At 37.7% G+C, this 17157-nt stretch overlaps 1 protein-coding gene across 1 annotated transcript in view; it reads right to left on the bottom strand.

The window, feature by feature from the left end:
- Positions 1-11056: 11056 nt before the first annotated feature.
- LOC126298003 (vesicle-fusing ATPase 1) overlaps positions 11057-17157 on the bottom strand; it is an 88978-nt gene continuing 82877 nt past the window's right edge. Inside the window, exon 14 of the mRNA XM_049989321.1 lies at positions 11057-14267. Coding sequence (XP_049845278.1) covers positions 14129-14267 — 139 coding nt within the window. The 3' untranslated portion in view covers positions 11057-14128. The remainder of the gene's footprint in view (positions 14268-17157) is intronic.

Genomic DNA, 17157 nt, shown 5'->3' with positions numbered 1-17157 from the left:
ATCCACATGGTGTAGTAACCAAAACCAACTGCGGGAACACCTTGGGCTGCAGATCGGAGCCACCAGGCGCGGAAGTCGCCAGCGGTGGAGCATGCACCACCGGGTAAACACGAGGACGAGTCGGACAACAGACCAACGACAACTGACAACTACCGACAACGACTGACTATGAACGACACAACAAGGAAGAGATAAACAATGGAGGCTTGTGGAAACCACAACACCAAACACCAACAGTAAATCCACTCGGAACCAGAGCCAGGCAAATGTCAACAACAAGCAATGGCCAGAATGCAGTACCGCTGAGAAAGGGAAGCAATCCAGAGCTAGTACCAGACTGACTGGACTAGGGCAGAGTGGGGCCCTATATACGAAACCGGAAGGAGCGGCTATTGACCGCGGTCTAGCAAGTGGTGTAGCGGTGGCGCCCTCGCTGCGCGAGAGTCGCTGCGCTGAAGAGCCACCACAGACGCGGAGCCCTCTATAGGCTGGCCACGTCCATTTGTTCTGGCGCCTGTTCGACTTCTGCGGTGGGAGGTACTAGACATGGTACGACTCCAGCCCATAAAACAAAGAACTCTGAACCATGGCTCAAATAAGATCATATGCATTTGATGAATTGGCCTTTACAAAACCAGATCTGAACATCTTTGGGATGAAATAGGCACTCTATTGTTTCCCAGATCAATTCATTAAAAAATCCAGGAACAATTCATCATGTTCCAGGAATAATGAAAACAAATTTCACCTTCAGGGTATCAGAACTTGCTAGACAGTCTTCTTATAACATTAAATGCCACACTGGTAGTGAAATGAGCTGCTATGTGACATCAGTTATACAGTGGGCACATCAGAGATATTTCATAAATATCGTCACATACTACTATTCAACGAATGAGCAAGAAAGCTAAAAGTAGAAACTTCATAAAAGGGTGATTTTGTGGTTGATTTAAGTGAATATATCTAGTGATAAGATTACAATGTGAACTGATGTTTCAGATTTTTCATAAGGTTTCATTATTTTTTCCATTATGTTTTGTATGTTGAATGATGTTCCTAATATTGAGTAAATCTGAGTATTACCCAGGAATAAGGAAGAGGAAGGGAGGGAGGGGGCAGCTGTGACAATTTACAGGCCTTTCTTGTGACATCTATGATTTTTTGATGTATTCATCCAGTTAGTACAATCTGTACACTGCACCTACTGAGTACTGCTGCATATATGAACCTTTTAGTGTGTGTTTACCTTGACATCAAGTTCTAGGATAGATACTATGGAAATTTTTTATTGAATGTGTGTGGACATCAATGCTAGTGACACCACTGACCAGAGAGTTTCCACAGCAGAGTGGAGTAACTGCAAGTTGCGTGAGTAAAGAAGTTTGGTTTAAAACGTAATGTAATGTGGTTATCTTGTATGGTGCTCTGTGCTAATAAAAATGGGTTACTGTATATTGTGTCACTTACATTTATGGTATGTCTCCTTACACCAATTAGGGAAGTCTACCACACATGCTTCCAAGATAGATAAACTCTAAATTAAATATTTGTCGGTTTTGAAGCCTAAATATGTAACTGTGTTCATCAGAATGACAGCTATTTCATTTATGTGATTTGATGTATGAGATCACGTCTCATAGACCTGAACATAAAGCTCTAACAGCTTTTTTGGATTAATTTTGACTTCCAAGGGCTACATCACTGAGTAATGTTCTCATGGAGTGTTGGAAGTCTCATGATGATGTAATTAAGATTTGATCCCAAACAAATTCTGTATATTGGTGTTTGGACAGGTCACATGTAGACAACAAACATAGAATTGGATCCCACACTAAACACAGAAGCCCAGCCTATGTGGGTTGGATAATACTGCTTGACTTTTCCTTTCACTGCAAAGAAGCCCTCATAAGTATGGTTTACGATGCAAGCTGGAGTGACACACTGTTGACAATATGATGCTATTTATGGTTGAATCTGATTCCGTGTGTAAGCTTGTGTCCTATCTCTTAAATATGTACTTGCTTCCCAGCTCAGACAGTGATGTTGTATAATATGTCTGCTGCCCTACTGTTTCATAACTGTGATGAATACAGTTCCCATAAAGATTCAGTGGTAGGTCACAAGCTTTGATTGAATCTAAAATTCAGCCCCTGTTCATTAAGTTTTCTGTCACCCTCATTATAGCAGACTCAGTAATTCTGCAGTCCCAGAAACTTGGAGTCCGAACCACAAAGTAGTCTGTAGTACTCATTTCCTGACAGGCATTTCTCTGCAAAATTTCATTTGCTTGGCTGCTTTTGTCAAGTGTCTCTCCGATGCTCAAGCTCTGCAGTAGTATCAGTGACATGGTTAAGGTTTTGTTGTGGACTTCTCCTCAGCTGTAACTTCTGCAGACTATGCAATATATACCTATATTTAAGGCCCAGGACAGTGATAATGTTATAAATTACATTTCCATTTTTTTTTTACTGATGTGAGGTACCCAGTATACCAATTTTCCATGAGTTTTCATAGATTTCTACTGATATTCCCAGTTATTGTGCCTGTATAAGGAGGATATGTGATCTATTTTCTTCCTTCAGTCTCAGTCTCTGCAATAAACAATGTTGATTTCTGAAATGATGCCAATCAATTTGTCAGCCTGAGTTTCCATTCAACAGATAACATTTCATAGGTTTGTCATTCTTCGGTAAGGCTTTCCTTGTATGACAGTACACAAGCTCTATGGACCAGGATCCAGAGTATAGCATCTCTTTGTGAAAGATGATAATTGTTTCCATTGTGTAGATAGAAATGGAAGAAGGAGATTTGTAATAGAGAAGGTGGACAAAAATATAGGAACACCAAAACCACAACACCTTACCATGCCTAATACAATGTAGGAGACCTGTTGTCATTGAAAACAGCTTCCAGCCATCTCAGAATGGTTTTCAGAGTAATATTATACCATTCTTCATGCAAAGTAGTGGCAAGTTCAGTAATGATGATGGAGGTGGACAGTCATCACCCATAAATAATGATCTCCAAAGTAGACCACAAAGGCTGAATAATATTGAGATCTAGTGACTTTGATGGCCAGGGGAGATATGAAAATTCATCCTAATGCTCACAAAACCAGGCCTGGATGATTTGAGCTGTTTAAACAGCAGCCCTGTTGCCTTCAAACACAGCATCCCCATTGAAAAACAAACACTGTAGAATGTGATGGGCATGATCAGCCAAAATGAGCACATAGTCCTTGGCAGTAATGCAACCTTGCAGAGTACCCATGGGGTCCATGAAATACTATTATATGGCTACCAAAATCATCAACAAACCCCCCACCCTGTTTCATTCTTGAAAGTAATCTCAGTCAGAAGTTGCAAACAGTGTGAAAAAGACTTTTTTGACCAAAGAACGTTCTTCCACTACTCCATGGTCCACGTTTTATGACTTCATCACCACATTTTCCTGTAATGGATATTTGCATCACTGGTGAGTTTTTTTTTTTTTTTTTTTTTTTTTTTTTTTTTTTTTTTTTTTTTTTTTGCTGTCAGTTCATGAGTGCAAAATTCTGTTCCGCCCTGCCTCTTGAAACACCTAACACTTTGGCTATCTTGGTTATAGAAGCACCCATCATACAAACGCCAACAATTTTTCTACATTTGAATTCACTTAACTCTGACATAATGCACTCACGACCACATGGAACACTGATCTGATGACGACTGACACTTAAAACATATTGAGCGACATTGTGTAGGTGCTGTTTGTTGTCAAGCACAGAAACACAAGCTGCAGGCTTTTCTAGCATATGCATTTATGTTCAGGAATGCATTTGTCATGGTCTTTCCCTATTTTTGCCCAACCCCTGCAAGCATTGTGGCACAGAGACCTGTTTCCTCTGATCTCATCCATCAAGTTGATGTTAGATAGGCGGCCCTCCTTATCAAATTCCCACATTAATTTTATATTAGGTGAGCTACTGCAAGAAATCTAAATTTTCCATTTTATATGGGTGCACCACCACAAATGTGACCACTTATAGAACAAAATGTATTAGCTTGAATGTGGCAGATTCTAGTGACTTTGTCTCAAAACATTCCATATGTGAATATGCTGCCACCATCACTGTAATGAGCTGTTAACCATCACCTAATTGTTTTTTTTTCTTTTTTTCATTATTACTTCCAAATCTGAAGTATACTGATGTGAATAAATGCCTAAAAAACTATAAAATGCATCAAATGTGTCACTAGTCAGTTTTAGAAGCCCAAACTAGTTGCTCAGTTTTCATGTCATCAGCTTTACAAGACAAAAATGAATGTAATTGTTAGAAGACCTAAACACCAACAAAAATAATTTCTATCAAACAAACCAAAAAAATCTTCAGATATCATATTACTTTTTCATAGGATCTTAAATTTCTCTACTCAGTTCACCTAGTAGCACTGATCACATATGACAACTTTTTCACTGACTTTCACCTTTACTGCCAAGCCAATACACAAAGGTTCCCAAACCATAGGCTTTCTGTGAATTGTGCTTACCTTCCTGCTAGTTCTCCCCTCACTTAACACTGAGTATACAGAAACTAGAATTGGACACAACCAGGAGGTGTTGCCACTGAGTTGGCAAAACACAGAAAGACAACAACAGTGATGGACAACCAACGAAAACACGATGATAGAATGACAAATGTGGGAAGTGAACCAAATCAAGTTTCTAGACGTAGACATATTAGGAATGAAGCACTGGGGAGTACAATGAACAACATGAGAGTGCAGTTGGAACGTGCCTGAGGTCTGGGCCTCTACACTGCTGGTTTTATAGCTCAGCCACTGGTGCTGACAGACACCTGGGATGTGGCCCCCACCTAGTGCTGAGGAGTGCCACCTGGTGGCTGTCGTCTAGGTCCATGCATTCTGATGCGCTTTCAGACTCATCGGGCTGGGATACAAGAGACTATTCGCCTGTGTATCTTTCTGTACACCAAAACTTTTTTCCCTTCTTGGGATAAATTCTTTTCCAATTGCTTGTTGACTCTGATTTTGCTTATTTAAATATTTATCTCTTCTAAGGTTGGCTTCTTTTGTCACTGAACCTAAATCAGTCTCCTGCTGAAGGCCTACTTTACTTTGTTTCTGTAATATTACTTAGTCTGCTTATCTCTTGGGCACAAGTGCCTCTGCTTATTCAAGTCCAAAAATTTTATCTTCATTTTTGTCCTGCCTTCTGCTTTTTTTTCTTTTCTTTTGAAGTACAATCTCAACTTCGTTAGTTACTCTTGCGTAATCTCTGCTTCTTGGATCATCCAGAATACAGTTTCTAAATCCTTAACCATAATCGAGTGCAGTTATTACCTTACTGTCTACAGATACCTCTTTTTCCATAGGTACGTATTCTTAAATTATCTATGAAAAAGAGATTGCTAATCTGTTATTATTACATTCCCTGGATCTACATCTACTTTGCAAACCACTGGAAAGTGCATGGTAGAAGATACACCCCATTGTATCACACATTAAGGTTTCTTCCATTCCACTCACATACAGAGCGCAGGAAAAAAAGACTGTTTAAATGTCTCTGTACACTCCATGACCAAACTAATTTTGTCTCCACAATTCCTTCAGAAGCAGTATGTATGGGGTTGCAATACATTCCAAGATTCCTTGAATTATACTGGCTTATGAAAATTTGTAAGCAGGGCTTTGCAGGTTAGTTGGCCTCTAAATTCAAGCATCTGCCAGGTTTCTCAGCAAAAGGTAAAACAATTTTATGACTATTCAAGCTGCCCTTCTCTAAATATGTTCACTATCCCCTGTCAATCTTATTTGGTATGGATCCCACACACGCATACAATATTCTAGGATGAGATATTGAACAAGTGTTTTGTGAGACATTCTCTTTACAGACATTTTCCCAATGACCTGCCAATAGACTGAAGTCTGCCATCTACTTTACCTACTACTGAATCTAAGTGATTACTTGATTCCATATTCCTACAGATAGAGAAACCCACGCATTTGTATGAGTTCTCTAGTCTCAGTTATTACTCATTGATATTGTAGTCACAGGGTGCTATGTTTTTGCATTTTGTGAAGTGCACAATTTTATATTTATGAACTTACAAATTTTTGCATCTATTTGAAATCTTATAAAGCTTTGTGGCTTTTTTTTAAAACAGTTTCTCACAGTGGAAAACTGCATCATCTGCAAAGAGGCTCAGGTTACTATTACTATTCTCTGCCACATCACATCATTAATATACAACATGATCAGCAAGGGACATAAAATTTTCCTGCACCACACCTTAAGTTACTTCCACATCTATTGATGACTTTTTGTCCAAGATAACTTCATACAACCTCCCTACCAGAAAACCCTCATTCTAATAACAAATTTCATTTGATAATATGTATAAACATACTTTCATTGTTAAGTCTTGGTGTGGTGCTGAGATTAATACTTTTTGGACGTAAAGGTGTACTGGATCTACCTGACTGACTTGACCTGTGGCTTTCAGAATGACTTGTGAGAAAACGGCAAGTTTGGTTTCCCATGGAAGAGGTCATTCTCTTCCTAAAACCTCATTATGTTTGAGCTCAGAATATACTCTAAGCTTCCATGGATGTCAAACATCTTGGACAGTACTTCTGTGGATCACTTCTATGAGGGCAGTCAAATGAAAACCCAACACCTGCCACAACAGGACCATGGAATGGTCCTATTCAAAAGTAATCATCATGCACATTCAGATATTTATCCCACTGGGAGATGAGACAATGAATTCCTGTCTTGTAGAAAATTGTCAGTCACTGACGGATCCACAACCATGCCCACTTTTGCATGTTGAGAAGAATGTTGCAGTGTTTCCCAACCAAATCACTTTGTCCAATTGTCAGTGGGGGGGGGGGGGGGGGGGGGCAGGTGTTATAGTGCAACAGGGTGATTCAGTGTGACAGCATTCTTACAGCATGAGGGGCAGGGCCTTCTGTTCAAGTTCCTCTAGTGTCAATGCGCAGCACTATGCAGAAACCTACATGCACCATTAAGTCAAAATGTTGGACAGAATCATCCTGTTGCACGATAATGCCCACCACCACACTGCCAATCAGATGGAGGCTACCTGGATCCTCCACCATGTGGTTTTCAAATCATTGGTGACATGAAGAAGGATGTGTGTAGACATCGGTTTGTTAGATGAGGAAATGCAAGAGTGGGTCCGACAGTAGCCGAGCACATTCTATGAACCCAATTGATTGTCTTGTCTACCAGTGGGATAAAGGTCTTAGCGCATGTGGTGATTACTTTTGAATGGAACCATTCCATGGTCCTGTTGTGGTAGGTTTTCGGATTTTATTTGACTGCCCCTTATAATAACCCGACAGTTTGGTGGTAGGTTTTTGGAGGTACGTGGCATAGATGTTTAAGCACAGGTCATGTAATTCACGTGAATAGTGTGCTGCTGATTTGCAGACTCAGTGATGGTGCCTGATAGTGACCCAGATGGTTTACATAGGATTTACATCAGGAGAATTTGGTCACCGAGACATCAATGTGAGTTCACTATAATGCTCCTCAAACCATGTAGCAAGTTCTGAGACACTGACACTAATATCTGTATCACACATCTTGCTGTTGAATTAAACTGGCAGGGTACTTCTGGATTCTCATTTGTAAAGGAACATTTGAAAATTGAGCTCAGCAGTTGTGTTTGTGTTTTGTTACTCTCTATATCGATCCCTGTGCCACCCTTGAGTGTCTGGACCTTGCTGTGATTGACAGCCATTACATACAGGGGCGTGTTGAAAAGTAATGCCTTCTAATTTATGTGATAGTTCTAAAAGCTTTTCAAATCAAGCAACATTATTAACATTCTGCATCTTTACTCTTCATGTCTACATATCTGCAGGCCTCTGTTTAACATGGTGGTGTGTAGCGTAACTGTTGGTGCGTGAGAAATAGCATACTGTAATTGAGTTTTGAATTTGAAGAGTTCGTCCACACATGAAGCACCCTCTCCTTCAGTATGGCAATGCCACACCACATGCAAGTGCTGTGACATCTGCAATAATCCGATACCTTGGGTTCAGTGTCATTGATCATTCTCTATACAGTCCCATCTTGGACCCACTTGATATTTTCATCAGTTTCCAAAACTGAAAGAGCAGCTTTGAGGACCTCACATTGATAGTGATGAAGTAGTGCTATCAAAGGTGAGGTGGTAGCTCAGTCAATAAAGGCAAACATTCTATAGCAACAGCATCAACAAACTGGTCTCTCATTGCGAGAAACATGTTTGTCGCCAAGGTGACTATGTTGAGAAATAAATATGTAGACATGAAGATTAAAGATGTAAAATGTTAATAACATCTGTTTTACTAAAAAAAAAGCTTCAAGAATTTTCACATAAAAATTTGGAGGCACTACTCTTCAGCACACCCTCATATGACCAGAATTTCTTTGGGTTTTGTAGGATATCTTCCAATAAGATTCTGCTATGGTTGTAGTTAAAGGCCTTAATGCACCACCCTCTTGACAGCCAAATGTGTTACACTCAGCATCTATCTATAGGCCTATGCTTTGTATTTCACCTATTACGTAGTAGTAACTTTCTTTACTAAGTTTCTTTGCAGAGTGTGTATGGTGGAGGGTCCCATCCATCACATACTGTTCTACTAGGTGCATACGAATCCAGTGACTGGTCAACTGTTATGAACCTGAGCCAGAGCTACTCTACATGCTCCTCCCGAGAGTTAAATGCTTTAAGTTCCTCCTTGAGTTGAGACTTGACTGTCTCTTTGTCTAGTTTACTGAACATATAAGTCTTTGTACGTGTTTTAGTTGCCCTTTGTACTCAATTATTCATTGTTGCTACAACCTTCTATATACTTCATTATTGCTTTTACTCTCTCATTAATTTTCTGTTGTATCACCAACTTGAAATATAAGCATTACTAATAAAATTATTGATATTAATAGATTAGTTGTAGTTCCACAATGAATAATTTCGTACTTGATTGTAACTTCCTTTGTGGCCCACTTCTACATACACTGATAAGCCAAAACAATATGACCACCTGCCTAATAGGTCGTTTGTCCATCATTGGAACAAAATATATCATGAATTCTGAATACCAGGGACCCGGCAGTTTGGTGATAGGTTTTTGGAGGTACCTGGCATAGATGTCTATGCACAGGTCATTAATTCACGTGAATAATGTGCTGCCGATTTGCAGAAACAGTGATGCTGCTCAATAGCGACCCAGATGGTTTCCATAGGATTTACATAAGAATTTGGTCACCAAGACATCAACATGAGTTCACTACAATGCTCCTCAAACCATGTAGCATGGCTGTGGTTCCAAGACACAGACAATTACACTGCTGATAGAGGTCATTGCTGTTGGGGAAGACATCAATCATGGAGGGATGCAGGTGATTTGCAGCTGTCAGCACATTTTTGATTACTACGACAGGTCCCATGTGAGCACAGGAGATTGTCTCCCATAGCATAATACTGCCACCAACAGCCTGCATCCATGGCATGCTGCACATTTCAAGCCATTGTGCACCTTGATGACAGTGTTTGTGGTGGAGACAAGCATCAACCTACGATAGCAAAAATGTGTTATACCCGATGAAGTGACATATTTCCATTGATGAAACGTCAAATCCTGATGGTAATATGCCCACCAGGTAGGTCTGCTGTGGTGCTCCATGTTCCAGAAAGTGTGATGAACAGTGTCCTCTAAAACACTTGTGCATGCACCAGCATTGTGCTCTTTTGCCAAAGATTCCACAGATCACCATCCATCCTACTTTACAGACCAGACAAGCCTCTGGACACCATGTTTTGTGAAGAGTCATGGATGTCCAACCCTTTAGTGCCTAGTGGTAGTTTCACAGTCCTACCTCTTTCCGTAGATGCCCATGACAGTAGCATGTGAACATTTGACCCGCTTTGCCATTTTCGAGGTACTTGTTCACAGGCTTTGCGTAACAACAACTTGTCTATTGTCAGAGTTACTTATCCCAATCAATTTCCCTATTTGCAGTCCATACCTTTACTAGTGTGATCTCCATTGTTCACCTGCAACACTTACAAACTTTTGTTACCATGCAGCACCAGGCAGCAGCATGATGGGCAGTGATGATCATGTTTTGGCGTATCAGTGTACATAGCCACACCAGTCCATATTGCATTTAATCTCCAAGTGTTCAGTGTTATTTATTTCAATTAGAATGGCTGTGTCAGTGAGATACCAATCTGAAGGTAGCCAGTATTGATAAATTGGTTTTAAGTGCTGACAGCAGTTTTCACCCCCCACCCCCATCCCTACATCTACTCAACAATCACTTACACAACTTGTTTAATTTGGACCATTGTATAGGAACAAATAGTGCCCAATGAGGTACAAATATATCAAATATGCCCATTCTTTGCAAACTGCTGTACATTCAAGAAAAGTTTGAGTGCCCCACTCTTTGTTGTTCATTTTTGTATATCAATCATTCAGTTAGTTAGGGAGTATCAGTACAGTTAGTAGTAGGGTAGCAGTGAGTCATGGAATAGTACACTGTAAGTTGGTGTGTTATGGTGTAAAACACTTAACTATCTGCCATAAAATTGTGGTGCTAAAGAATGGATACTAGATTTGTTACAGACGACTGGAATTTGAGTTGAAGGAAATAAAACGGCATGTTGAAATATCACGCAGCAGTGTCCTTATCTTTTACATACTAGCTTGATCATACTGACTATAAATAATATTGACGAAGATTTATGAGAACCAGGTAAGTACGTTTTTTAGTTTAAGTGTTATTTCAAACTTCCTTCTCACTTAAAATAGTTGCACCTAAAATTGTGGCGCAAGAAAAACTGATGACTTGTTAGCAATGGTGGAGGGATTTATGATAGTATGAACTGCTGTAGGGAGAACTTAAGAAAAAATGCTGAATTATTATGCTGTAGAAATTACATAAATATGGAACTTTCTTTTGCATACAACGTGGGATGGAGGATTTCTGGGTGTTTAGGTGCAGAATGTCTGGGTATAAGTATAAACAACAATTTAACATTGGAATTAAATAAATTTATTCTCCATTTCTTTAATAACAAATAAATTAACTGTATTATTTTTATTTACATAAGTACACAATGTTCCTCTAGTGAACAATACTTATACCAGTCATACTGTAACTTTTATCGAACAGTCAAAATCAAAACTGCTAAGGCCATTTCCATTGAGAAGAAACTACAACCTGTTATACAAAACATCTATAATTTATAGTTCTTTATCCAGTGCAAGTTCATTGCTACAGAATGTGAAGAATACCATTGTAACTTTAATGCAATCTTAATCTGTCATGGAGGTTGAGGGTGAGATCCAACGATATGTACTGAAGGAATTTACATTTAGTTAAGTAGAATAATTTTTCTAAGAATTTGACACATTCTGCACAATAAAACCTACCATTTAATGTGCTAGTACATCCACAAGAAGCATCTGACTAGAAGTTTAACTGGTATTTCTGCTGATAAGCAAAGCAGATCAACTACATAATCATCTGTTCAGCAGCATATATTGCATATATAACTGCAATTAACAAAATGGAAAGTACTCTGTTTTACTTAATTATAGCTTATGTTATCTATATCTAGTAGAATGAATAATACAACAAGTCAATAAAATAGCAGTGATACATTTCAAGTACAAACTGATAGGATTATATTATAAAGTATAATACAATTAAAAGCAATTACAAAATTTTTAGGACCTTTAAAATATTTTAAAGGCTGTGTGTAATCCACTTAAATACTGGTGTATTTTTTTAAAGAAATTATTAATTATACTATATATGTTACTCACTGTTTTTGTGAGTTTCTCATGGAATGTGTAAAGGAATGATTTTTTCCAAGTTACTACATCATAAAATGAGCTTTTTAGCATTACTGGACACTATTAACATTTAACTGTACATTGAGTGATATATTATTTTGAATAAATGGCACAGTCACTTTCTCTTCAGACACAGTGACAACATGAATATGAGAAATACAAAAATCAACACAGTAACCAACAAGACACATACAAAAATTATTTATACACCTGAAAAACAGTTTTAACAAAGATGTAACAATTATTTACATTTATTGGCATTTTATATATTATATCAAGAGCCAACAGTGTTGTTAATGATTACAATAAACTTCAACAAACAATTTACTATTTAATGAAGATTTTTACTCTGAAAATGAAATTGGGGACTATGTGCCAGTTTACTCTATCTCCCAGTAAAACACAATAGCACACACAACTAACAGCATGCAATGACTCAAAAACATTTGTCTCAAATGAATATAGAACAGCCTGATCTTTCATAAGCATGGATTTGCACAACATTTGCAGTGTTCATTTATTTTTTTAATTTTCTTTTATTCCTCCATTTTACTCACCATAGGAATTCAAGCAAAGTATCTAAATTACAGAGTGCAGCAATGAAAAATGACAAAACATGCTCAAAATAATTTCATGTGAGGTCTTTCTTGATAACTTAAACAACACTGGTAAGATAGCATAAATTCTTATTTCAACTTCTTTATTTGGAAAGTAACACAAATTTCTACACAATTATTCAAATTCATGGAGAGAGTACAGATAAAAGTTTTGCATTACCTATGGCAAATAAATACACACAGTGAAGACAAAGGAATTGGTATAGTGATTTTGATAAATACATGAACCCAGAACTTTATCACAGATAACCTCTTATCCCTCACATCAAGCCACAAAATGTATAGAGGAAGATGAAATTTAAGTTCTGGTGCTGGAAGACTCGCTAAGGAATACAAATGATTAATAAATATGCAAAAAACAATGAAGTAATGAGTGAAGAAATTTCACCTTGACAATGATGAAGTTAAAAGCTTCATAGTAAGAGAATTGAATCTATTAATAAAATATTGAGTACATGAGCACACAAGCTGAATGCAATTGTCAAATGATTCCTACCCTGATGCAGAATTTACCTCTCTCAATGACAAAATGATTTCCAGTTAACTAATAATAAGTAGAAGGGAGGAAGCTGACAAAATACAAAATTGTTAACCTTAGTATCTTCCTGGAAATCAAATGTACTTGTCATTGTAAATTTTAAGTAAACATTTTCAATTTTTCTTAAACACTTTTGTGAGAATGTTTTACTACACTGACTTACACAAATGTTATGAGAGCATTTCAAGTCAAACTTTTAAAAAGGCACATTTTGTAACAAATGCTGATTCTGTCTTACACGAGTGTACTCTGAACAACATTCATGTGAGATTTCTGTGACTAATGTCAAATAAAACAATCTTTTAGCACCTTTTTTGGTTACACATCACTAACGACCAGGTGTTTGATACACCTCTTGTGAATTTTAAATCAGAAGAAATGCAAATTATTTTAACAAAATTAAAATGTAATGTCATTTTGATTCAACACATTTTACCAACAGCTTTAGTAGCATAAACACAAATACAAACTAATTTAAATACGACACAGAGTAGTGGGTCACTGAGTAATTCTTCAGGAAAATGTTCTTTTCAGGTAATCTTTACACCATTTCCAGAAGTTATAATCTTTTGCATACTAATAAACAATGCATTTTAAAAAATTCAATCTGTCTGAATACCAGACATTCACACAAGCACACACACAAAATTATCACAAACATAGTACGACTTTTACATCGTTTACTATGTCTAGATTATTGGCATCTGTTGTGAGAACTTACAATAGTTAACAAAGAGTATAATCTACAGAATGAAAATCTGTAGTATAATGCTTTATGGTTTACACTTGCTTCCAAGTAAAAAGACAGTCTACCAGTCTCCATAAATTAAGTTCCTTCTACAACATTAATGCATGTAGCTGTCTCGACAAAATAATAAATTTTGTATGCTACATGGCAACTAGGATAAAAATACTGTTACACACGAATTTTACTTACAATACAGAAATTACATCTAGCTTATATATGTATGAGAAATGCACTAGTCTCCAGATATTATATGAAAAAGGGTTTGACACATTCATTATCATCATCTCATTTCTTAATGAAAATGTGATGACAGAACAATATCAACACCTTTTAATAGACACTACTGAAGACCACGAGAAGAAGATTCAAGGGCACCTTCTTCCTCCAATTTTGAAAGAAATTTTATAATTCTGTACTGTTCCTCAGTTTGTCGAGCCATATCAATTAAAGCCAACAATTTCTTAATTCCTATAAATAACCTGTGCAGAAGAGAAAGAGAGAGCAATTAATTCTTTTATTTCAAAAGGACACAGCAACAATCTAACTATGCTATGTCAGAATAAAAAATAAGATTTAATCACTGCTGTTTTATTTTTCTTGTAACCAAGAAATCAAGCAAAGCAGTTAGGTGTCAATGTCTAAATTTAAACAGCTTTGGTTTTGTACAGTAAATTGTATTTAATATCAATATAAGTTTTGGCAAGGCTGACAACACATACTCTAATAATGTATTCATACTATATAGTGAGTGAACTTTAGTCTACAGTAATTCCAAACATAGGGCTGGAATGAGTTTTTCGGTGTCTTATCATACAATATCTAAAGTAGAAAATGTGCACAGAAACTGATAAGCCAGAACATTATGACCACTGCCCACCATGAAGTTTGAGACCACTTGGCAGTGTTGTGGGCACATGACAAGGTAAAAAAAGTGAGTAAGCAGAGCAGACACAGACAGATCACCCTAGTGAAGCTATGGGCACACAATAGTGAAATCCTTTGAGATAAGTGACTTTGACAAAGGGCAAATTATCATCATGCAGACCCTGTGAATGAGTATCTTGAAAACAGTGAAGCTGGTCGCTTGTTCCTGTGCTACTAGGTGCTAAATGGTTGAATGTCCGACGACTCACAAAAAATGGGGTTTGGTGGCTTGTCTGCTCTGTGAAACAGGATAGATCATGATCTGTGGCATATCTGCTGAAAGAGCACAATGCTAGTGCACACACAAGTGTTTTGGAGCACACTATTTTTCATACATTGCTGAACAAGGAGCTCCACAGCAGACCTACATGTTTAAATTTTGACCCAACATCATCATCAAATATGACTGCTTTTGGCATAGGACCGTCAGGATTCAATAGTTCATTAATGAAAACATGTCGGTTCTTTGGGTGAACCACATTTTTGCTATCCTAGGTTGACGGTCATTTCCACAAATGTCCTCATCGAGGTTAACGATGACTCGAAACATATAGTGGGGCACAGATGCAGGTTGGTGATGGTAGCAGTAAAGACAGACAAACAAGCTATTAAGCAGGTGGTCATAATGTCTTGATTCATCTGCGTATGTAAGTACAGGGTGTTCAAAATGTCTCTCCGAAGTGCCGTATGATTGTTAGTTGCGCGTGCTGTACGATTGTTTGCCTGTTTAGGTTACTTCCCTTCAAGAGGACTCTGCCAACACTCCACTGTTTCATTTATCTCAGCCAGCGTCAGTAGTATCATTGGTGTGTGCCATTGTGTGTTGACATGAATGTTTAAGTTTAGTTCCTTTGTTTCATTTTTGTTACTGTTTAAATGCTAACCATTGAAGAACGTGAGTTTTAAGTCAAACAAGTGTTCAAAGCTGGAGGTAAATACATAGTTTCCATTTGTCAAACATTTAATTCAGTTTTCCCGGAGACAACACTCCATTGCGATACTGTGTGAGATTTGATTAACAAATTTCGAAGTACTGGTTCAGTGACAGATGCACCTTGAAGTGGTCTGAGAATAAACTACTCAGTATTTCTGATAAAATATCCATGAGTCTGAACAAGTCAGTAAGAAAACTCGCCCAGGAAATTGATGTTAGTGTCGGCACGACCCACACAGCTGTAAGGAAAAAATTTGATCTTTTCCCATACAAAGGGACAGTCATGCAAGAACCGAAAAATACTGATCATGGCAAGAGACTGCATTATTGTCAATGGTTCAAAAATTTCGTTCAACACAATGGAAGGGATATTCTTAATGAAATGTTTTTCACTGATGAGGTGTGGTTTCATTTATCCGGGCACATGAACTAGCACAATTCCCGTATGTGGAGTACTGCAAATCCATTGTGTATTCATGAGGAACCACTTCATTCTGTGAAAATAGGAGTTTGGATTGCAATTGCTAGACGTCGGATTGTGGGTCCCATATTTTTCAATGATACAATAAATGCACAACGATACTGCAGCGATATTCTGAACCCATTCATAGGAGAACTTATGTTAAGTGAAATACTAAATGGTTATTCTCAATGAGATGGTGCAACCTCACATACAGATCACATTTCAATGTCACTGCTTGCTGATGTTTTTGATGATCGCATAATTTTACAGGGACTTTGGCCTCCACGATCGCCTGACCTAACACCACCTGACTTTTTCTTCTGGGGTGCAGCAAAAGCAACTGTCTATAAAAACCGTCCAAAATCCATTGACGAATTGAGAACTGCAATGTCCACTTTCACTGCTTCAGTTACAGAAGAAATGTTACAGCTTGTGTTTGGAAACATGATTAGATGAATTGAATTGAATTGTGTATTCTACAACAGGGGGGACACTTTCAACATTTAATGTGAAAATTTGTAAGTAAAAATGAATCTTCAATAAATTAATAACTTTTATTTCATTAAGTTTCATTTCAGTATATTCACTGCAGCATACGGCACACGCGGCTAAAAATCATACGGCACCATGGAGAGACTTTTTGAACACCCCCTAGAATCTTGTTATCAGCAATCCTTAAGCATCACTAGCGGTAAGAGTACCGTATTTACTCGAATCTAAGCCGCACTTGAATCTAAGCCGCACCTGAAATTTGAGACTCTAAATTCAAGGGGAGAGAAAAGTTTTAGACCGCACCTCCAAATCGAAACAAAGTTGGTCCACTGTAACATGAGACACAATTTAGGTCTAATGAATGATGACAGAGCTACAGTAGTATGGTAAGAGTCGTAAACTTAACAGTTAAGCTTTACCAAGTAGCCATTGCTATGTGTCAGGTGCTCCGTCCGTATTTATATGTGTACCCTTCCTTTTTGATGTGCTTCGTCTGGTTTGAATTGATTGCTTATTTTGCTTTGATTTGATAAGTGTCGTTCTCTTTGTCATAGGT

The sequence above is a fragment of the Schistocerca gregaria genome, chromosome X, assembly GCF_023897955.1.
Source record: "Schistocerca gregaria isolate iqSchGreg1 chromosome X, iqSchGreg1.2, whole genome shotgun sequence".
NCBI lineage: Eukaryota > Metazoa > Arthropoda > Insecta > Orthoptera > Acrididae > Schistocerca > Schistocerca gregaria.
This window is presented reverse-complemented; position numbering and strand designations above follow the sequence as displayed.